At 47.3% G+C, this 23,720-nt stretch overlaps 1 protein-coding gene across 2 annotated transcripts in view; it reads right to left on the bottom strand.

Annotated features, from left to right (window-relative positions):
* Positions 1 to 4,642: 4,642 nt before the first annotated feature.
* Positions 4,643 to 23,720, bottom strand: part of EPN2 (epsin 2) — a 42,120-nt gene continuing 23,042 nt past the window's right edge. The window contains exons 3-9 of one of the 2 annotated variants that reach the window (XM_041401546.1): positions 17,883 to 17,995; positions 16,051 to 16,143; positions 15,605 to 15,764; positions 12,820 to 12,990; positions 11,260 to 11,352; positions 10,222 to 10,437; positions 4,643 to 8,576 (exon numbers count right to left, since the gene is read on the bottom strand). In XM_041401546.1, the coding sequence (XP_041257480.1) occupies positions 8,257 to 8,576; positions 10,222 to 10,437; positions 11,260 to 11,352; positions 12,820 to 12,990; positions 15,605 to 15,764; positions 16,051 to 16,143; positions 17,883 to 17,995 (1,166 nt within the window). In that variant the 3' untranslated portion in view covers positions 4,643 to 8,256. The remainder of the gene's footprint in view (positions 8,577 to 10,221; positions 10,438 to 11,259; positions 11,353 to 12,819; positions 12,991 to 15,604; positions 15,765 to 16,050; positions 16,144 to 17,882; positions 17,996 to 23,720) is intronic. The other variant, XM_041401547.1, reaches the window with a different exon arrangement.

The following is a 23,720-nucleotide window of genomic DNA, read 5'->3' as shown; positions in this document are numbered from 1 at the left end:
GGGGCTCCAAGGCCATCACAAACCAAGGAGCCTGGGAGATGTCTGGGGTCTCTGCAGCTCTCCTGGCCTGGAGAGGCTTTGGATTCACTCCATGGGAGCTTTCCTGCTGTTCCCCAGGGAGGGAAACAGCCAAGGACGGGGACTGAGCAGCAGCTGGGGGATCAAAAACTCCAGAAAAAGGAGAATCATTCGGGCAATCCGTAGGAATTGGTATTTACCGCCTTTCCTACCCAACAGCAACAGCAGCTCCTGCCCTCTCGTGGCTGCTCCCAGCCTTCAGGAAAGCGCTGGAAGTGATTAATGATAATTAACACCGAGGCTAAATGAAGAATTCCGAGTTTTTCCCGTTCCTCCATGGAAGTCGCTCCGTGCTGGCTGCCCTGGCACTGCCCCTTGTCCCCAGAGCAAGGGCAAACACCTCCCGGGGCTGAGCCAGGGAGCTGAGCATCCACACGAGGCTGCCAGGCTGCTTTACACCGGCAGCTCTGTGGCAGCTGGGAATGATCTCCATCTGAAAATGAGATGGATTCAAGCTGACAGCAGCTTCTCCCCAGCAGCAGTGTCAGGTTGGGAGCAGGAGATCTGTGAAATGCTCCAAAAGGAAAAAAAGAATAGGAAAAAAAAATCAAACATTCAAGCACAGGGCAGCCACGTTTGAAGAAAATCGGGGGTTTAGCTCCAATTCCTGACAGGTTTGTCGTGTTTTCTCCCATTTGTGCCACTGGAGATTTGGGGGGGATAAAGGCCCTGGATCTGGGGGGTCACAGGACCTGGGACAGCTGGGGTGGGAGCAGTGGCACAGCCAGGCTGGCACCCACAGCGTGGAGCATTCCCCATTCCTGGGGACAGCCAGACCCAGGGGACAGCAGGGACCCCCAGCCCTGGGCTGGCAGCAGCTGGGTGGGCTGGTGGCCCTGGAGAACCCACCCAGGACATCTCCAGGGTGTCCCTCAGACCTGATCCCCCTGTGAGGGCACTGAGAACCCCCAGCAGCCAGCCCAAGGTCCAGGCACATCTGGAGCAGCCATCATCTCCAGTTTGGGATGTTTCCAGGCCACACAACCCCAGCAGGAGCCCAGCAGAGCTGGACAAAGGCCACCCCAATCCCACCCTGTCCCCTCTCAACATCCACCCTCGGGGTGCAGAGGGGATCCCTGAGGGATTTTTCCATCAGCTGAGGATTCCTCTGGGAGGCAAACGTGGAGGAGCTCAAACCCGACACTCGTGGATATTTCCAAACCCAGGAGCCACCTCCACTTTTGGAGGCAAAAACTCCCAAACCTGCAGCTCCCACCTGGCTGCAGAGCTGCCAGCAGCCTCCAGTGCAGCCCCACTGGGGCTGGGGAGCACAGGACAGCACAAATCCCTCAGAACCCATCCTTGGGGCATGGAAAGCAGGGCTGAGCCCCCAGGAGGGAACAACACAAGCTGCATTCCCAGCAGGATCTGAGGGATCCAGCCTCGTCCTTCAGAGGGAAGAGCAGCAGACGCACAGAACTGCTGAAGGTGTCTATTTTTGGCTGCCTATTCAGGCCAGGATATTTAAGTACCCAAATTCACCTCAGAGAATATCATCACTCCATTTAGTGCCAGACTTGCTGATGAAGATATTAAAAAAGCAGAAAAAAACCTCCTCCACCATCACCCAGCACAACCCCAGGCAGCCCACGGGCTCCAGGGCTGCTACAGCACAGCAGAGCTGGCTCCCTGCAGCTTGGAAAATCCATGGATTTCATTCCATGGCCACAAAAAGCCATTTAGGAAGAACACAGACCTGATTTTCACAGGTTCTAGGGGAAGAAGGACACAAAGGTGTCTGATGATTTTCCATGGCAGGCATTACTGGAGGTGGTTCAGCCACGGCGCTGTGGAGAATTCCAGGAGGGTTGGGGATGGATGGGTGGGTGGGATAGGGAGAGTTGGGATGGGTGGATGGATGGGAAGGTTGGGGATGGATGGGTGGGATTGGGAAGGTTGGGGATGGGTGGGTGGGATCAGGGTAGATGTGGGATTGGAGGGTTCAGGGTGGAAGGGTGGAATTGGGAGGGTTCAGGGTGGAAGGGTGGGATCAGCCCACGCTGGGTCAGTGCCCTGTGGAGGATCCTCACCTCCATCCTCTCCTGCAGCCCGGCCAGCCCAGCCGCGGGTGCTGATCCCACAGGAGGGGTGGATTCACCCAGGGGTTATCACAGCTCATCTCCACAGGGAAATCCCATGTCTCTGCTCCAGAACATCCCCCAGCCTCCAGCAGCTCCAGTGGTCAAACAGGGCAGGAGCCAGGATGCCATTCCTGCCTGGAAGGGTCTCGAAGGGATCGAGCTGCAGAGCTGGCAGCAGCCGTGTTCCAGTGAGGTTTCCTGTTGGGAAGCAGCAGGCAGGGGGTTGGGGAGACAAACTCCACCTTTGCTCCGGCGTTATCCGGCTGGTTTGAGGCGTCATTGATTTTCCTTCACCTGAAATGGGAACGTGTTTGCTCTACAAGTGCCAAGAGCAGCTCAGGCAGAGCGATGTGAGCTGGGCTGAGGACACAGGGGATCCTGGAAGGCTTTGGACAAAGGCCTGGAGGGACAGGACACAGGGAATGGCTTCCCACTGCCAGAGGGCAGGGTTAGATGGGATATTGGGAATAAATTCCTCTCTGAGAGGGTGAGGCCCTGGCACAGGGTGCCCAGAGAAGCTGTTGCTGCCCCTGGATCCCTGGCAGTGCCCAAGGCCAGGTTGGATGGAGCTTGGAGCAATCTAGGACAGTGGAAGATGTTCCTGCCCATGGCAGGGGGTGGGATTTTCTTTAATCTCTCAGGGGGATATTTCCCAAAACTGTGAGGGTCCCACAACTCAGTCCAGGTCTGGGACAGCTCCTGGCTCTCCCTGCACAGCCCCAGGATGTGCTGAGTCCCCCCAGGGTATCCCCACGTTCCTCATTTACCTCCTCCCAATTCCCTATGGATCACCAGACCCTGCCAATGAACCTCCCTGGCACCAAGGGGAACTTCCCACTCCTCAGCTTCAACAATTACAGGGTACAATCCATCAGCAGCAAAACAGAACGGCCACCACCACGTGCTCCTCACCATTCCTAATCCCCAGCTCCCAAACAAACAGCAGTCCTTAGGAAATCCAACTCATAAATGGAGAAAAGGTGACCATTCAATTTAACTTGAAAAAATATGAGAGTTTTGAACGTGAGGGGTTCACAAATCCTGCTGGTTCCCTGGAATGCAGCTTGCAGGGTGTGGCAGAGGGCCAGAGCCAGAGCTCGAGATGGGCCCAGCCCTTTCCCCACAGTTCCATGAAAAGCAGCAGAAGGGGCAGAGCACAAAGAGGCAACACAAACCTCAGCAAAACCTTCAGCAAGAGCAGCGTGGGCGAGGGGAAGCCAAAAGATAAATCCTTATCCAGAATCTCTTCCTCTGCAGAGCGGGCAAATCCTCCTCACTCCTCTGGAGAGGAAGAGGAAAAGGAAATGTGGGATGGGGGAGCAGCTCTGCAAGGTCAGCGGAAAGCTCAACCACAGGCACAGCTCTACTCATCATGGGCTGGGGCAGCTCAGGCTCCCCTGCTTCACACAGCCACCAGAACCTACCAGAATTTACCAGAATCCACCAGAATCCAGGTTCTCTGGAAGAGATCAGGCTCCTCACAGCTTCCAGCCTGAGCCATTCCCACACCTTCCACACAGTGAGCAGATTGAGCTGAAAAGGTGCAATTCCAAGAGGCAGGAGTAGAATCAGAGTCCCAGAGTGGTTTGGGTTGGGAGGGACCTTAAAGCCCATCCACTTCCAACCCCAACACCTTCCACTGTCCCAGGCTGCTCCAAGCCCTGCCCAGCCTGGCCCTGGACACTTCCAGGGATCCAGGGGCAGCCCCCCAGGGACACTGGAGCCCTACAGGGGCAGCAGCTTCCCCCAGCACCCCCAAAGCAGAGACTTTCCTCCCCAAAACCGCCTTTCCCACAGCCACATCTCCAGCGTTAATTAGCGATCATTGATTAGTGATCAGCCTGATTGGCAGCAAACGAAGCAGGGAACCTGGAGGGGCTCTGGAGAGGCAGCTCCTGCTGGCTGCCTGCTAATGAAGTGCCCTTCAATTAAAGCAGCCAGGATTAGAGGCCTGGATCTCTTCCAGGCTGGAAGCAGGGGCTCTGCCTCGTGATCCGTGCCACAGAGCCGAGGCTGAGCTACAGAAGTGGGAAGTGAGGACTCCCCAGCTCCTGTCCCAGCTCCCCAACCCTCCTTCCACTGTCACCTTCCCCAGATTCCTGCCTGGACACAAATCCAGAGCCTCCACAGAGGCACTGCTGCCTCCACGGGGGCTGTTCCAGGGGCAGCGTGGTTGAAAGAAGGAATTCAGTCACCTGCAACACAACAAATCTCCATTTTTATTGAGTCAGTAAGGTCTCAGCTGAGCCTGATTTCAGTGAGCCATAGAAACCCTCCTCTCTCCCAGCCAGAGCAGCCTGTCCTGGGAGAAGCCCTGGATGCATCCAAGGAATCCACAGCATCCCTCAATCCTCCTGCCACAAACCTTCCACCAGCTCACCCCAAACCCATCAGCCTCCTGCAAACCTCCACCCAGCAGGGCTGGGGTGGGAATGGGAGGACAAACACCATGCAGAAGCCTGGAAAAAGCAACACAGCTGGAATAGAAGCAATACAATTTTAATTCTGACCAGTCACCTCCAAACCCCTCGTCTTTCCACTGTTCTGATGGCATCGTTTAAATATCTGTGACATTGCTGGGGGGGGGGGGGGGGGGGGGAGAAAAAAAAATGACACAAAGATACAGACATTATGATACAATAGTACAAATGATAAATTATTTATACAGTAAATAATGGCAATAGTCAGCACAAATCCAGAAAAAGCAGCTGGCTCCCGGGGTTATGAGCAGTTTGGGAAATATTGGAACACTTGGAGAGGAAGAGTTGTGTGAGATTCTGCTGGGAAAAGGAAATCTCTTTCTCCCCACCTGTGCAATATTCAGGCACAGAGCACACCTCGAGCTGGAACAGCAAAGGGGCACAAGGGGAACAAGAGCTGGCTAAGGACTTCCCAAAAACTGCAAACACCACAACCCACCAGGGCTTCCCTTCCCTGCCCCTCCAGAGCTGGGTTTCTCTACAGCACAAAACTGAATAAATAACTGAGCTTATTTAGGGGGAAATTATGCCAAGGAGTGTGTGTGTGTGTTAACTTTTTTTTAAGATATTTAACACTTTTCTCTTTGGTCAATTTGACCAATAAGGCTATTTTGGGATACTAACATTTCAAAAATCAAAAAATTTAAAAAAAGCACTTTGAATATTTGCAAAGTGAGAAAAAGAAGGAGAAGAGGGGAAAATGGAGAAATGGGGCAGAGGGGATGTGATAGGGCACACAAATATCCTCCAGAAATGTGGGAGGGCCAGGAGGGAGGGAAGATTATCCTGGAGAGCAGGAAAATCATCACAAAATGAGCTGGACCATTGATAGCATCCCCTACCAGGACAGTGACCTCCCCCTGTGTCACCCCCTGGGGACACAGCCCAGCCCAGGAACATTTACCAAACCAGCTCTTTCTCCTCCTAAACTCAGCTCCTGCCACAGCCAGCCTGGGATCTGAGCTTGCTTAGTCTCAGCCTAAATATTTCCAGCACCAGAATTTGGGCTGTGGCTCCTCAGGGATCCTCCTTGGGGTTTGTTGTGCCATAAATGTCTTTATTTCATATAAAAGGGATAAAGTTCTGGGGGCAGTGACTTGGGAGGAAAAGCAAGGATTTGCCATTCAACAGCTTCATTAAGCCAGGGCTCCCTCCCAGAGCAAATTTACAGTGACAGCTCTGACTGCAGATTATTTCAGCACTTTAAATATTTCTTATCGACCTCATCTTGCCTCTAAAAAGTTCCCCAGGACGTGGCCAGGACTCTTGGCTGGACAGACAATGCCCCATCCCACTGCAGCTCAGGGGACAAAGGGACAAACCCCGAGTGACCTTGACTCCAGAGCTGGTCAAATCCAACTGGGAAAACAACCCAGGAGGAATCTTGTCACAGATCAGCTGGAAAAAAGCACTTTCCCCCCCATCTGCAGGAATCACACCCTTCCTGCTCTACACTTCTCAACAGCTTCAACAACAACAGAAAAAATCCTTTTTCTTTGCTCTGAAAGGCAACATGAATGGGGTTTTGTTTTGTTTTTGAAGACAGCCTGGGTGTGGACAGCAATCCTATTCCCTCCTCTATAAAAACAAGGATTGGGAATGCTCCTTGCCAGTTCCAGAGGATCCCAGAGGATCCCAGATCTGCACAGGAACTCCACAAACTGAGCATTCCACTCGCTACCAGAGCTACCCTGACCTGCACAGCTCCAGTCTGGGGCTGTGTCCCTAAATCTGATCGTCCTTCAGCCTCCCCTTCCCACCAGGAGATGGATCCCAGTCCTCCCATGGGATCCACTCCCTCCATGGGATCCAGCCCCTCTCCAGCCCCACAGGGAATTGTTCCACCTCAACACAACTCTGGTAAATTCTGTTTTTTCCCCCCTCTTAAATTAAGGAAAGGCCACCAAGTCCGTTCAGAGGTGCCCTGCAGGCAGGAAAATTCCTTTTTCCATGGATTTTTGGGAGAGGCTGGAGCTCCAGCAGAACCCCTGAGCGTGGTGAGGAGTCCAGACATGAAAATTCATTGAAAAGGGATAATTCAGCTCCCAAGGGATGGCTGGCCATGGAAGCAGACATCCAACGGAGTGCACCTTCCAGCAGGAAAAATCAGTGCATAAAATCAAACAAGTTTGTACATCAGGATTTTTAACAGCTCCACGAGTTTTACAAGGAAAATAAAACCAAACAGCCTCTCTTGGGATCTTCATCAAGGCTAAAAGTCTGTCCAGTCTGGGGATTGGGAAATGGGAACAAATCAAGGGAAAGGCGACTTTAGTGTTTTTTCTTTTTAATGTAGTCTTAAATCATGTTATGCTCAAATTCAATTAATCTAAAAATAATTAGTCACGAGGATTTGTTTTTGATTTGCATTATGAATACTTCATTTAAAAGTAAATATTTTAGTGTTAATCTTCCCTTTTAAACTCTCTTTACAGAAACAAAGAGCGAAAACCATAAATAAGAGGGCATTAAAACCATAAAAATGACATTTGCCAATATCTTAATTTTTCAGCCAGACTTGATAAATCTATCAAAACCAGACAGTTAAATAAGAACCACATTATAAAAATTAGCAAAAAAAGGACTATTAGGTAACTCTGCAAACTCAAAATATGAAACTGTACTAAACAAAATATGTGCAAAAGTATACAAGAGTAACTGCATATAGCAAGGTTAAGCCTGAATTAGTTTTAAAGCTTGCCCCGGTGAAACTGAATTCAAAGTTGTCCCACTGTATCTTCCTTTTTTTTTTGCTTTTCTTTGTTTTTTCCATTTTTTTTTTTCTTTCAACTCACATTGTAAGTCAAATAAAAACAAAATACACATGAAAAAACTTCCAAACGAAGCTGGTACTGGACAAGCACAGAGCAGGACACTCACTCAGCACGAGTGCAGCCACTCACAGAGAGTTCCAGGAGTCCTTAGAGTAGTGTAGGAATTCAACACTGCACACGACAGCACAACTCGAGCATGGTCTTGGGTGTTTTGTCTGGGGCTTTGTGTTATTTTCCTTTGCTGTTGTCAGTCACACCTCAGAGATACCAAAGCAGTGCGAGTTTGCAATGTTTAATGCATAAAAACCAAGCCCCCCTGGGCCCTCCGGGTCGGTCTCTTCTAAGAGTAAGGACTATGGGTGAACCAACAGTCTAGAACTGTGTGTAGTTATGTGCAAAACATTCACTAGCACTCGGAATCTCAGGTCTATCTCACGGGCAGAGGAAGTGACAGATGCAGGGCAAGAGTAACTTCAGAAATCCAGCACATGATCTGACATCTACAAAATAGCCAAGGGAGTTTTCCAGCGGCAGGTTCTCTCCCTAGAAAGTGTGTTTGAAATGATTAACAAAGTAACAAAAATGGGCAGAATCTAACTTTGGTGAAAAGTCTGAACATTTCACATGATGCTCAACAAGCCAAAGTAAGGTACCATCTGTAGCAAAGACTAGATTTAGATTAACTGGTAAGTAGAGACAACTCTTCAAAGATCATAACTGTAAACTGCAAATCTACTTCCAAGTCTCTCACACACCGTTCAGTCCACACAGGCCACGTGCGTTTCGCTGGAAAGACTTCAGCCTGGAAACACTAAGAAAAGAAAAGTTCCTTTAATTGGGTCTTTATAGGAGGAAAGGGTTAGTTGTACTTGCAGCCTGGGAGGCTGCTGGTGGCATTGCTGTACTGTGCAGAGCTTGGGGCATTGATCCTGCAATGCTCAGCCCCTGGCCCATCCTGATGGTGCCCATGGCCGGCAGCGGTGCCATCCCCACGGGCACGGGGGCCATGGAAGACAGAGGTATTGGCTCCATGCTCATCGGGGGCACGGCGCTGAAGGAGGGGCTGCTGCCCATCACGGGACTGGCTCTCATCTGGTTCAGGGTCAGAGGCTGAGGCTGGTTCACCTGGAAGGGGTTGATTGGAGTCGCTGCCGTAGCGGCGCCTGCGGGGCGGAGAAGGGACAGTGAGGCACTGCCGTCAGCACGGGGGGCTGCAGTCGTCTGTCCTGGCAAAGAGCATTCCCTGGGTGCATCCCCAGGCCCAAAACACCCCCTGGAGCATCTGATCCCCGGCAGAGCACAGGGTGTTCCCTGGAAGCAGCCAGTGCCTCCAGCACCCCTTCGCTGACCAACAGCTCCCACCTCCGACAGCACTGACTGGAGTCACAGGCTCCAAATTTGGTTCCCTGCAAGAGCCCTAACCACGACATCCACATCACTGATTTCATGTTTTATATGCTGCTTTGCAGGCCCTCTGTGCTCCTTTACTGCAGAGTGAATTTACATCAGATATGTAAATCCTTCCCTGGGAGGTGGGCAGCCCTGGCACAGATTCCCAGAGATCCCTGGATCCCTGCAAGTGTCCAAGGCCGGGCTGGGCAGGGCTTGGAGCAACCTGGGATAGTGGGAAGTGTCCCTGCCATGGCAGGGATGGTTTTTAAGGTCCCTTCCAAACCATCCTGAGACTCTGTGATTTGTGTGCTTGCTCCAAGCTCCCAGCAGCCACCTCCATTTTCGTGTTCCTGGCACCGAGCTCGGACAAGAATTCCCAAAGTAAACAACTCGTTTCCGAATTACAGCGGTGCTCGAAAAAGCAGAGCACAACTTTCCCAGCCTCTGAGGTTCCCTGGATTGCTGCCAGCCCTGCAAATTCCTTTTAGTGTACAAGCTCAGGATTATTTGGATGGCCCAGTGACCCCTCACAAACTTTTTGTAGTACCCGGGAAGGGCAGATACACAGATTTCCTCTCTCTCCCTGCTCACTGCCAAGGCTGCTCAGAATCACTCACTGCTTTTTTCCTACTCAGGGATTTTAATAAATTGGCTTTTTCTTCCATTGGAAGAGTGATGAAAATAAATACTGAAAGAGCATTTCCAAGTTTCACCCTAGGAACAACACAGGAAAGCATCAGTGCAAATTCAGCTTTTAAAAAATACATTTAACATTTGGTGTCACCGTTTCAGTCTGCTCCAAGCAAGGGCTCATTTCTAACATGCCCAGCTTGCAGGAGAACTGCAACAGACAATTTTTTTTTTTTCCCCAAAATACTGAGAATGTGTTTTCAGACCAAAACTGGCTCTCTGTGGCAGCCTCAGACAGACTAACCAGCAGAATTACCCTGCAGAGTTTGCTCTCTGGGACCTCAGGCTGCAGTCAGAGATCTCCTGTGCCTGCTGCAGCTGCAGGAAAATGGCAACTCCAACCTTCTTCCACAGGAAACTCTTATCTGTTATACCTTCCCAAGGCAATCTTACCTGTTTTGACAAAATCCAGCTGAATTCAGCCATTTTTAACAGCCCCAAACCTTCTAACACAGATAATTCTGAGTGAGGGGAACTGCTGGAGTGAAGTTCAGCTGCAGACCAAGAGCAGAGACTTTGTGTTTTCAGGGACTGTCACTGTGCTGGGTGAGTCCAGGACACCTCCCTGAGTCCCTCCTGCTCTTGCTCATGATCTGTTGGCTGAAGTAACCAACAAAACCAAGCCCAAATCACCCATTTTAACCCCACCAGCACCGAGCTGTGCAGAGTTTCCCTGCAGGAAGGGAAAGCTCAAACAGAAACGTGAAGGACTGTGCAGAAACCAACCTGGTGCCAAGAATGGGTTCAGAGAAGTAACAGGTTGTGGTGGCTTGGACACCAGAGAATCCAGGTTCACCAGGGCAGCGTTGGGGCCCAGGAAGGACTCCGGGGTTTTCCGGGCCGTGCTCTGTTTGCCTGATGTCCCACTCGAGTGCTGGGACTCAAAGAGATCAGGACTCGTGGTGCCACTGTGCTGAGAGGGCAGAGTGGAACCTGATTCAGCTGCAACAACACAAAGGGACAAACAGAACTCCTGGTTAATGCCACAGGCAGGCAGAGAGAAGCCTGAGGGGTTTGAGAGCAGAGATGCTTTATGCTAAGTTTGTGTTAGTCAAGGCTCAGTGCTTCAGGCTGTTACACCCTCTCAGCATGCAAGCAGGTCAATGTCCTTTAGCAGAGCATGAAGAAGCTACAGTCAGAGTTGCAGTGCTCTACTGATGGAATTCCCACAGCTTTGCTGCTCCAGGTGGGACTCACAGGCTCCAAGGAACAGAAACTCCAAAGCCTGGCTTGTGCCCTGGCCCTAAACCACTGCTGTCCCTTCCTAGCTGGATTCCACCCAGGGTTGTCTCCTCAAAAAGCCCAGCTGTGCTTCAGGCAGAACCATCCTGAGAGCACTGACAGGGTCTGGCACTTTTGATTTACTGACCATTGACCACAGAAAAAAATAAATTAGAGTATTCACAGAAGGTATTTTCTCATCTTCCTACTGGAATTTACACATTTGAGACATTCAGTCAGCATGGTTCTGGCTGAGTCTCTGAGCACAAGCCCTGCTCCAAACATGCTGGACACTGGAAATTAGGAAGTCCAACAAATTTCTGGGTCAATGCAGCAAAAGGTCACACGGTGCAATTCCACGGATTACAAAAGGCCCATTCCCCACGAGTTCATGCACAGGCCAAAATGGGAACAAGGAGCTTTTACTGCTGCATCATCACTTTGTGAAAACTCATTTTCTTGTTCAATAAAATTTAAGAACAGAGACCTTTGTTGCCGTAACTCTCACCCAACCTGTCCACATGCTAAGAACTTGATTCGTACCTGGCTTTTTGGAAGTTCGAAGTGTGTCAAATTCAGAAAAATCATCTTTAACTGTACCATTCAAATTACTGAAGAGGTCAAAAGATGTACTTCCTGTTCAAAACAACAAGACAGCCCTGTCATTAACACATCTTCGGTTGCATCACACAGCTGATCCTCCTGGAAGCAATTCCTGACCCATTCCTGTTCCCAGGAAGCCACCACAGGTTGCAGGGCAGCAGCTGGGAGTGCTCCTACTCTGAGCTGGGAGAAGGAGAATGTCACAGAACTGTCCTTTCTGACAGCCTGGAACAACTAAATCAGTTTGCTTTTGGATCAGTGCAGGGCACACCTGAGCACGCTGGGGTTTGGTTGATTGAGTGTCTGCATTAGAGACAAGCAGATCTTGCTGTGGAAGGAGAGAACAGAAATGGATTTACAGCCTCTACTATCAAGTGTTAATCAGCCCTCAAGGAAAACACCACCAGTGATGATTTCATTTCTGCTTCCCAAGTGGAAAGGAGGAGGAATGCCAGAGCAGAGGTTGTGGAGATGGCAAAGGCCCGTTAGCTGAAGCACCAGCACTCACCCAGAGCTTGCAATCAATGAAACATCACCATTTCCAAATGTGGACACACTCTTACCTCAGATTGGAGGCACAAAAACAACACCTAAGTGATCAGCAATCACACTCCTGAACAGCTTTAATTTTAATTAGCTGAAATGTTTTCTTAGTTTACCTTAGCCACCTTCAGGACATCTCAAGCAAGAAGAGCACAAGATGACAAACCCCAAGAGAAGGTGAAAATTGAATATAAAAACAATATTTATCAAGAACAAAGAGCCACCATAGCTCAAGGCTCATTTCACAATGCTCCAGTTATTGCCCTCTGCCCAGGAAAAGCTGCTTAGGGAAGTTTTTGCAGCACTCAGATTCCTTTGTCTGTTGTGCACAGGGATGAATGACAAACAGAAAATGCATTTTGGATGCTTTCAGCCACGGTGCCAATATGAAAATGCCAGGTATTAAACTCATCAAGGTTGTATTAGCTACAGAGCATGAAAAGACAATTACAGCAGCACCTTCTGCATCTCTGCCAGGGTTCAGGGAGGGTTTCACACCCTCAGTCTGAAGGAACAAATCTTCATCTGCACCTCTAAAAGTCTCCTCCGAGCTGCTCAACCTGTCAATCTACATCTGCAGAGGCATCCATCTGCAGAGCTATTTATCACGAGGAAAGGTGAAATCAGAGTATCATTCATTGCCAGAAATTAAGTCCTTGTCTAATTAAAGATAAAACCCAAGAGCAGCAGCAGTCCCAAGTGCTCAGCAGGCAGCCACAAATACCAGGAGGAGACGTAGAAGGGACAGAGCACAAAGCAGCACCTCGAAATCAGAGCTGTAAGTCTGAATAATTACATTTCAATTTCTTCTTCCTGCTGGTTATTACAGGTCCCTTTTACTTTGAAGACCAATTCTGCCAATTGTCCAGCTTCTTTGAACCACACAATGCAAGAAAACCATTTGGACTTCTCCTCATTACTCAAATAAGATGGATATGGGATGAGAATATTGCTCACCAGAAGTAGAGAGAGGTTTGTTTGCAGGTGCTGATCCCCAAGGATCAGAAGATTTTGCTGCAGTAGAAGATGGTTGAGCAGGAGCCCAAGGGTCCACATTTTTGGCCAGAGGCTGAGCTGTGGATCCTGCTGGTGCTGCCCAAGGGTCGACAGAAGCAGCTGGTTTGGCACCTGCAAGAAGAATCAGCAGGAAGAGAAGTCAGTGCAGCTTCTCCCTGGAAAGCTTTCCTTGGAGACTGACCCCTCCCAGGAGCCTTTCCCTGGAGATTGACCCCTCCCAGGAGCCTTTCCCTGGAGATTGACCCCTCCCAGGAGCCTTTCCCTGGAGATTGACCCCTCCCAGGAGCCTTTCCTCCCAATTAACACTGAGCATTAATGGGAGCAGCAGCTCAGCACCAGCCACTCCCAGCATTTGTCACACTCTGACCAACAACAGCACTAGGAAATTCTGGGCAAGGCAGAGGAATAAACAATTCCCCTCTTTGAACCTGGATACAAATACAAATACCTGCAGCTCCAACAATAAAATAAACTTGCCTTTGTTGCTGACATTGCCACCAGAAGTGACAGTCCCTGGCTGGAGGTGACCTAAATCACAGGGTCTATTTATGAACTCAGGGCAAAGTGAGTTTATAAAAAGCCCAAAGCTAAAAGGTGTGAGACACACAACATTAACCCTTGGACAAAGGAGTCTGTAAGATTCAGAGGGAATGTTGGAAACTTCATTTCCAACTCTTTTAACCACACTGCTATTTTATAAAAATATAATCAGCTCCCCTGAGCCAGCTGTGCTTTTTTAGTCCCACTTCTAAGCACTCCTGACACACATCTAAGCTGCCCACTGATACCCCTTTATTATTTTTAACCCAATGCCTCTATGTTCAGGGTTCTCATTTTTCCTGGAAGATGCTGACAACTCCTCATTCCTACAAATTCAATCACCAAAGGTTTAATTCCCAAATGAGGATTTTATAACCCAAGAGAGCAGGACAGAATCACCCACATGCAACAACTCCTACCTTCAATATCCTGCAGGTTTCAAATTACAACTGAAAATTATTTTAGCTTTTAAAACTCCATTCAACTCCCTTGGCATCCTAATATTCCTGTAAATCAGGAATGCTGCACACAGTGGCACAAATTCCAGCTGGAATTTTGGGTTTTGTTTCATCAGCAGCCACTTGGTCGCTACAGCTCCGGAGCAGGAAATGCCAAAACTCTCCAAGGAAGCCCCATTATTCCCACACCAGTACTCCCATTTCCTTTATCTGCCCCCAGTGCTGAGTTAGGAGCAGTGCCACACCAATGACAGCATTTCCCATCACCAGCAGCTTCCCAAAATGTCCTTCCTTCCCTAAAAGGAGCACTCAAAATGAGAAAACTCAGGAAAATCCCTTCCCATTGTTTCCATCAGCTCCACTGGAACACCACAGCACTGGCAGGATTTGGGAAATGCAGATTCATGAGTCATTTTTTTTACCAGTAAATTCATAAACTTGCATCTTTGAGACTGTTCCTGGGAGAATCCAGCAGGCTGGAAGCAGGGATTGTGCTGTGGTGAAAGAAAACTGGGAAGCTCTGAGGAGATGCTACAGCTGGAATTGGTACAAGGAGAATCCTGTCAGAGGGTGACACATCAGGCTGGAGATTTGAGGAAAGTGGACTTTGGTTGCTTTTAGCCATGGAAAAAGAAACTGAATGGCCTTAGGGCCCAAAATTTGGGCTTTTTCTCAGTTCCTATCACCACAAAAAAGCAGGTGACACTTGGAATGATGACCTGGCAGCTGGCCCAGGAGCTTTGTAGGTGCTTTTAATGCCATCATGAGCAGGGGAAAAATCCCCAAACATGACATTTCATCATTTAACTTCCAATTTTTCAACAGGAATCTGATGGTGGTGTGTGGATTGCAAAGGCCTTTGAAGCATTTTAGAGCAGAGGTTGTAGAATCACCAGCCCAAAGCAGAACTGACAGAACAAAGCTGTCAATCTTCATGGAAAAGCTTCATCAAGATTTGCACAGAAACTCCCTGCCCTTTAAAAAGCTAAAAAATTCCAGCCAAAAAATAGATCCAGCTCTTGTTCCAAGTGTAACACTGTGAGAAACCATCCACTTTTTTATCAAAGGAATAACTCCTTGGACAGGCTGTGGCTGACCCAGACACCAGCCCACCACGCAGGCAGCAATACACACGCACAAAAAACCACACAAAAATTTGGCTTAGCTGCTCTTTAAAATGTGAAACACAGCACCTTTCCCTTCAGAAATATTCCACGGATTTAGCATTGAAATCCTATGGAACACTAAGTATTTTAAATGGCAGCCTGAGTTTTTTTGTCTGCTATAAAAATCTTCATTTAAGTCATTTAATCTGACCATGCACAAATGCATTACAATTCTCTAGGAGCAATTAAGGACATGATAATTCACGTTGATGGCCTTCCTAAGCTCAGCACCTTGCCTAAATATCAGATTAAATTCTGGGAATAATCTAAACCCATGGCACTGGACACAACAAGCAGGGAGACATGAGTTAGACAAGTTGGTTTTGCTGCAAAGACAACAGCAGTGCCACTCTCCCCTTCCTCAGGATTCAAACTGCACACACAGAAACCCAACTGCTTTAAAAAATGCAACTGGCATTGGTGTCTGCTTGGAAATGAGGAATTCAGTGAAATGAACGAAAATGCACTCACGCACGAGTACAACACTGAGGAACACTGAAATGCTCAAGGTCAAAAAGCAAAACCTTTGAGATGCCAGTGCTCCTGGCAGCTTGCTCTTACCAAATGATTGCCAGGGGTCAGAGGCAGGGGCTGCAGCTGTGGATCCTCCCCAGGGATCCGTCTGGTTGGCAGCAGCAGCAGGAGGCCCCCAGGGCTCGTTTTTGGGTGGGGCTGGTGCCGAGGAGGGCAGGGCATCCATCAGGTCCAACAGGGTGGTGTGCTGAGGGCAGGAAGAAACTGAGCTTTACTCAAGAGCCTTGCCAGGCTGTAGTACAAACCCGTGAGAGTGAAGAAGCAATTATTATTATTATTATTATTATTATAATTTTTCCTTTTACACGCCTGCATTGACTAGTTCCAAATTTAACCCACATGGAAGAAGCTTTAAGCTACAACGACAAAAGCAAACCCAAAAGCATAAACGAGCTCAGTATTAAGCTAAGTTTGTGTTACTGTATTTCAGCTTTTGGCAGCATAACCGGGAATTTCTCAGGCGAAGGCACTACCTCCTTCTTTTTGGGAATTTTAATTGTGTCTCTGCGACTCTCCTCCAGAGCCATCTGTAATCTCAGATCGTCCCCGCGTCTGAGGCGCTCCTCCTGCAAAGGAAACCAACACTGGTGATACAGACCACGAGCCCGCTCGGAGCTGCTGCTCCCCGCAGGGCTCCACAGGGCTGCAATTCCCACACAGCACAAACGAGGCAAAGGAGTTTTCCTGGGATTCTTGCCTCAGGAGCACGCCGACCCTGCTGTGGGCACAAGAGCCGGCTTGCTGGTCGGGATTTACCCCGCTGGTGGTTTATTATTTCCAAAATTCGGTTAGAAACGCCACGGAGCTTCGAGTGAACGAGCCGTTTTTGAACTGGCACAATGGTTTTTCGGCATTCAGATCACCACTGAGGGTTGTAGGGAACTAAACTGAATTTTCCCTTGCTTTTGTTCACTTCCCTCCACGCTGGTGCAAGATCCACCAAGGGAATCGAGTCTTGCCAACTCCAGGTGTAATGTGAGGGTTTAAACATCTGTAACTGCAATGTTTATGCCACATCAACTCCTTTAAACATCTCTGTTTGCATCATGTCTCTCAGAAGTTGACTAATCCCCCAGCTTGTCCTTTCTGAAGCTACTTCAAATGCTTAGATTCTGATTTATATTTTAGTTCCCCTTATTGCTCAATAATGAGCAAGTTTACTGGGTGACAGTTTCCCCTTCCAAGCACTCATGCTTAACACAGAGCTGTGAACTAAATTGTTACAGGAATCTCTAAAATATTGCAGGCACTCAGCATGGCTGACTCAATTTTCACTCAGAGCTGAGATCTGACTTCGTTATGTATTAAAATGCAGTCGTTTTATCCAAATTTACTCCAAATTCAGAATGAAGCTCCTAAGAATTAGCACAGTAGCATAACCCAGGTGATAGATCAGGAGTCAATTTCTTGAAACCTTTTTTTAATATGTTCTGGTACTTTGTGTCAGGTCACCCTCCTGTTCCAGAAACTCCCACCAAATGAACAGACTGTTCCAAATTCCGCTGGAATCACAATTCACTGACATTAATGAAGATTTCAGCAGCAGTCATGCTTTCAGCTCTTCCTAACTGAAAACATCTTCAGTAATGTGATGATTAACATCCTCCCACACAAAGTCTTCTCTCAAAGTGACTGTCATCTTCCACTAGTCTCAACAGCTCGGAGGCTGAAGTTACTTTAAAAAGAGATTTAAAGAATAATAATAATAATAAAAAAAAAACCTCACACACAAGATTCTACCTGGAGCAAAGCCAAGCTGCCATAAATAAAATGAAATAAAATAAATGAAATAAAATGAAATAAGATGAAATGAAATGAAATTAAATAAAATAAAATAAAAATAAAAAAGAAATGAAATAAAATAAGATGAAATAAAATGAAATTAAATAAAATAAAATAAAAATAAAAAAGAAATGAAATAAAATAAGATGAAATAAAATAAAATACATCAAATTAAATGAAATATGATAAATTAAATAAAACTAAATAAGATTAAATAAGATAAAATAATACAAAGTAAAATAAAAATAAAAATAATAAAATAAAGATAAAATAAAGATAAAGATAAAAATAAAGATAAAATAAAATAAAAAATATCATAAATTAAGAAAAAATAAGAGAAAGTAAAATAAAGTAAAATATTACAATAAAATAAAAATAAAAGATGAAAAAATAAAAGAAAATAAGATGAAATAAAATAAAAATAAGATAAAAGAAAAGAAGGTAAAAGAAAATAAATATAAATATAAGTATAAATATAAGCTCCCCAAGCACGGGCATTTGGCAAAGCTACACGGGCACCGACCTGCTCCGCCACCTCCCGGCTCATGGCCAGCGCCAGCTGCAGCTGCAGCTCCTCCTCGCCGCTGGTCTGGGGCCGCGCCTGCTCCAGCTCCGAGGACACCCGCGGGGACGTCGCTGTGGGGACACAAAAGCCGGCACAGTGAGCAAAGGGCAGGGCCCGCACCCCGTTAGCTGCTCTCTTCACTGGAATTGGCACGGGACAGGTTTGTATCGCACCGTGTGGGTTATGTTACATCATGGCGGTTGTGATCCCTTTCTCCCATCACCACACGGTCTGTCAGGTACCCCTGGGGGTCTCCCCCTCCCCTGGCCACTCCTCCCTGTGTCCCCATCCCGCTCTCTTTTCTCCCGTGGGTTTGTCCTCCTGATGTGTGTCTTGGAATAAAGGACAGCGTTTCCCACGTGGAGGAGAGGGCTTCCCAATCTTTTACCTTCCTCTGTGAAGTATCATGTGGGCAAGGAATGGACCCCAGGAGCCCAGGAAACACGATGCCCTTCCCAATCTTTTACTTGTGGGCAAGGAATGGACCCCAGGAGCCCAGGAAACACGATGCCCTTCCCAATCTTTTACTTGTGGGCAAGGAATGGACCCCAAGAGCCCAGGAAACACGATTCTTCACACCCCGTGTTTGCTTTCAGAGCTGCCTCAGGGTCAAGAGGGGAAGCTTCTGCCAAGGGTGGGCATTCAGCTCTGCACGGCAGCTCAGCTGCTTTAAGGGATAAATATTCCTGGAAAATCCAAGGGTTTTTATAGGGCTGTGGTATCAAGAAGTATCCCCAGCTCATGCTGGAGTGTATCAGAGCTCCTGACTTAAAAATTCGTTGTTGAATGAAACATTTGTGAGTATTTCTTCCATCTTCCAGTGTCAGTAAGGATATGCTGGGAGTGGGCCAATATCAGGGTAAAACTGGATACCACCCACTTTTCTGTAAAATAATACAGTCTTAATGGGAAGATAAAGAACTATTCTTAACTGCTGAGCAGGCCTGGAGATAAACAAACCAGCTATTCAGACTTCTAATTTACACAAATCCAGGATCATTCTCTGCTAAAGAAGAGTTTGGTTAATTGGTTGGGGGTGTTGGTTGGTTTCTGGGGTTGGTGGGGGTTTTTTTTTGGGGGTTATCTCCTCCCCTCCTCTTCAACCTTGACAGCTAAAATATGCAATTTCTCAACACACAAACCATCTTTTAGTGATGTTTTCACTCCAGGAGCATGTGAAATTCCCATCCTACACCACTAGCAGGTTTAGCACTGTACAGTAATTAAACAATTTTGTGTTCACTCTCTCTCAGACAATTCTTTAGCATCCAAATCGTTCACACTGAAATTTTGCCTCACTTTGGCAAGGAAGTTTGTATTTAGTGGCTGGAATGATGATTAGTTTGGCAAAATAAATATTGACATTTAATACATTCAATTGAATGTTTCAAACTAGCGTGTCAAGCTCGAAGAAATCAAGTTTCTTCCTACCAGGTCAGCTGGGCATGTGAAAATGAGACTTCCAAATTGGGTTTGAAAACCACTTTTTCATCACTGCTTTAATCCACCAAACATTTCCCAGCCTTGTCTGCCTCTCCTGAAGTTTCAGGCCAAAATGACATCACAAAACAAGTGGAACTTTCTAGTCCAGCAGGCCAGAAGGAAGGGGGCTCTCCATAAACAAGGAATGGCCTTTCCTCCTTCCCACCACACCCCGAGGTGCCCTCCCACCCCATCTCCTTCTAAAGACATAAATTAATTTATCACCCACAACGATTCTTCCACCTTGTGCTGATCCTGAAGCTCTCAAGCCAACCTCACTTCAATTAAGATGCTACTCATAGCTCAATTCTATTACTCTTCCACACTTTCTCATATAAAATAATTAAATTTAGCTTGGTTGATGAGTACTTACTGCTCCAACAGTCACTGCCAGGCTCTCCAATATATTATATTAAAATATGATGATTAAAGCATGTGATAATTCCCAGCCACTCACCTAATACAGGTGATAAATTAGCACTAATTCTAATCATTCTAATAGAAAATATATTATTTTAAACCAGGATGGAGGTGGAAACACTTTCCTTTGGAGGCCAGAGAATGTTTTCTATTTATCTTTGCCAGAAGAAGATGGAGCAGTTTATGGCTGTCAAATACCTCAAGCTTGCAAATAACAGAGAGAGAAACATTATTTTAGATAAAGGGGCAAGAATTCATGGTACCAAGTGGCCATGAACAGATCTGAGATGCAGATGGAGAAGAGCAGTTTTGCAGCAGGGATTAGAGAAGGGAAGAGTCCTAACTGGTTTAAAACCAGAGCCAGGACACATGGGACACCAGCAGAGTCACCTGAGAACAGATGGCACCTGGACCAGGAGCAGGGAGGAACCTTCTGCTCTGCTGGGCTTTGAACTGTGGGGGGCAAATGGCATTTCCTGCATTTCCTGCATCCCAGCTTTTCCATCTCTGCCCACATCAGTGCATTCCACACCCACCAAGAGCCTGATGGCACAGTGACATTCAAATTAAAATGATGCAAAATGGGTTCGATTCCATTGCTCTTCCTCCCATTTCCACACAAAGGACTTGCTGAACTCACTGCCCAGTGCATGCCTGCCTGGAAAAGATGGAAAAAAGCAGGGATTGCATCCCACTCCAAGCCTTTCCCTGGCTCTGCACTCCCAGCCAAGGCTGGCTTGGCTTTGGCAGGGAGCTCCAAGAGCTCCCAGAAATCCCAAGAGCAGCAGCTCTGGGATTCCCACACGGATACCACGGGCTCACACACACACAGGTTACTCCTTCTCACTTCTAGGCTTTCCAGCAATTCATTCTACTTGCTTTCATTAACTCTAAAAGGTATTTCCAGCTCCTTTTAACCTAAAATAAAAGCAGAAAATGTCCATTTGAAGTTCTTCTTTGGACCTCAATAAAAAAACAAACTATAGGAATGTTGCTGTTTTCCATGTAAGCCTCTGCAGTGTTATAAAACCATCCACATTAAAGAGCTGCCAGCACTTTTTTTTTTTTTTTAGAGGATTAAGGGAAATTCAAAACACCACTCCTGGGACTAGCATGACAAATTTTACCTAAGATTCCTGTCCATATGGGCCTCATCCTGCTGGGAGGTCAGAATTCCCAGGATCCAGCAGAAAGGTCACAGCCCCAGGAGCAGGATGGTGCCACACAAAGCATCCCTTATCCCCAGCACGTGACACCTAACTCAGATGTTTATGTAAGATGGGACCCAATAGATCAATTCTGACCCGCTCAGCCCTGCTTTGTTGGGAATTTGGGGATCCCAGACCCTCCAGGAGCACATCTGTGGGATCTGTTCCTGCAGGGAGCACAGGGCTGGCTGCTCAAGGAAATCATCTGGAGGCTCAGTTAATCACTAAAGCAGGATTCTGCTGCACCATCTGTGCCTGGCCAGGCTGGGACAGCTCCCAGACACATCTATTGATAATTTCCTATATTTTGGCTCTATTAAAAGGCCTCTGTAGCTGGTTATAGATCTGGCTGAGTTAAAGTGAAATACAGGACACAGAGAGCAGAGCCTGCATTAATAATAAAAATCAGACTGTATTTTCGTTCAGAATTCTGTACTTGGGGTTTGGGGCTGTTTTTGTTATTTCTGGGTTTTTTTCTTTAGTGTCAGGCCTTCTAATTTGCAGGTGGAATTCTGAAGACCAGAATTCAGTTCTCAGTCACATTTGCTCAGAATGAAAAGCTGCTTCCTCACTCACTCAGTGAACTTACAAAGGTGGGCAAAACCAAAAATTACTTGAGAAACTGAAATAATACCAAGGTAAGGACTCAGAAACCAACAGCAATTCAGAGATCCCATCTGTCAGTCTGCCAGCGAACAACCACTCAAATAAAATGGGATAATTTTAAAAAGCCAAATGATGGAAAGGCAAGTGCAAGCTGTTTAATCTAGGAGGAATTGTGTAATCCACCCTTCCCTTGGGAATGAAGGAATCTTTCAGGTACAAGAAGAGAGTTGATAACACTGATGAATGTGACAAGGTGGAGCTGCTCAGCCCTCCTGCAGGATTCTGATTGCACTGAGCAGACTGAGAGCTGCTGACATTCATTTAGCACTCAACAAATCCTTCAGGTTTGTTTTGTTGGGAGTATTTTCCTTTCAGGTGATCCCAACCCCCGTGTGAATGGACACAGTTGGATAATTCAGTGTCACTACAAAGTCTGGATGCACCAGTGGCACCTCCCACCTTCACTCTCAGCACCAGAAAAATAAATGTATGATGAGAGGATTTAATCAAGCTGTCAAATGACATCTGACAGGAGTCTGCCACATTCCTTCAACACCTCAAACTACGGGAATTCTCCACGCTGTTCAGCCAGATTCACTGCTGGGTGATATTCCCCATATTCCCTAAGATGGAAGGGAAGGGATGTGTTCCAGCCTGCAGAGATGCGGAACAGATTATTAAAGAAATAATTATTAAATAAAAAGCAAACCCATTTAAAAACAGGAGTGTTCTGAATGCAACAGGCTGCCCAGAGGAGCTGCCACATCCCTGGAATGTTCAAGGCTGGAAGACCCTGGGATAGTGGAAAGTGTCCCGTAGCAGGGGGTTGGGACAAGATGAGCTTCAAGGTCCCTTCCAACCCAAACCATTCTGGATTTGATAAATTTCCTATTGTGTCAAACCCAAACCAGCAATTCCTCTGAATTATTTTCTACTCCAAGCAAAAGGGGAGACAAAACCAAAACAGATGAGTGAACACAAACTTGCTGAGGCTTCACAAAACTGGTTTTAAATAACGAGTCAACTTAACGTGAATAATCACTGGAAATATTAAACTCATTAATTCAGCTACAGCAAATTGCTCCCAGAATTTTTCCAGGTTCAGGTTAAAGACTTGGCATTTCCCAAGATCCATAAAAGCCCTTCCCAGTGCATCTTTCAGCATCTCCTCTCTCCAGCAGGCTCTGAGCACAGTGAGCTGAGTCAAGCCCACCTCGGGCAGTGCTGCTGAAATCAGGTCACACCCAGCTGTGTGTGTGCCACTGAAAATGGGGTCTGTGTCACTGAAAATGGGGTCTGTGTCACTGAAAATGGGGTCTGTGTCACTGAAAATGGGGTCTGTGTCACTGAAAATGGGGTCTGTTGGAAATCGGGGTCTGTGCCACTGAAATCGGGGTCTGTGCCACTGAAAATGGGGTCTGTGCCACTGAAATCAGGGTCTGTGTCATGGAAATCAGGGTCTGTGTCACTGAAATCGAGGTCTGTATCACTGAAATCGGGGTCTGTATCACTGAACTCGGGGTCTGTGTCATGGAAATCGGGGTTTGTGCCACTGAAATGGGGTCTGTGCCACTGAAAATGGGGTCTGTGTCACTGAAATCGGGGTCTGTGTCACTGAAATGGGGTCTGTGTCACTGAGATCAGGGTCTGTGCCACTGAAATCGGGGTTTGTGCCACTGAAATTGGGGTCTGTGCCACTGAAATCAGGGCACCCACCCCTCCTATCCCATCCCATCCCATCCCCTCCTGGAGCACAGGGAGAAAGGGAAGGATGTGGGCACAGCTTGTGCCACTGAAAACAGGGCACCCACCCCTCCTATCCCAGCCCATCCCATCATCCCATCCCATCCCCTCCTGGAGCACAGGGAGAAAGGGAAGGATGTGGGCACAGCCCAAAACAACACCTGGACATCCCACTTGGGCACAACAGGACTGGATCTCTTAAAAAGTGTGGCCTCAGTAAACTCGGTTTTAGAGCACCACCAGCAGCATCCCAGCTCAGGCTTAAGAGGTCTAAATTAAGAACATCCTACTTTTCCCTGTGCAGCCATAAATCCAGAATCCTATTTAAGTGGTCACT

This window comes from Onychostruthus taczanowskii, unplaced genomic scaffold (assembly GCF_017590055.1).
Source record: "Onychostruthus taczanowskii isolate IOZ18803 unplaced genomic scaffold, ASM1759005v1 scaffold19, whole genome shotgun sequence".
Classification (NCBI taxonomy): domain Eukaryota; kingdom Metazoa; phylum Chordata; class Aves; order Passeriformes; family Passeridae; genus Onychostruthus; species Onychostruthus taczanowskii.
Note: the sequence above shows the minus strand (reverse complement) of the source record. Positions and strands in the feature narration are given on the sequence as shown.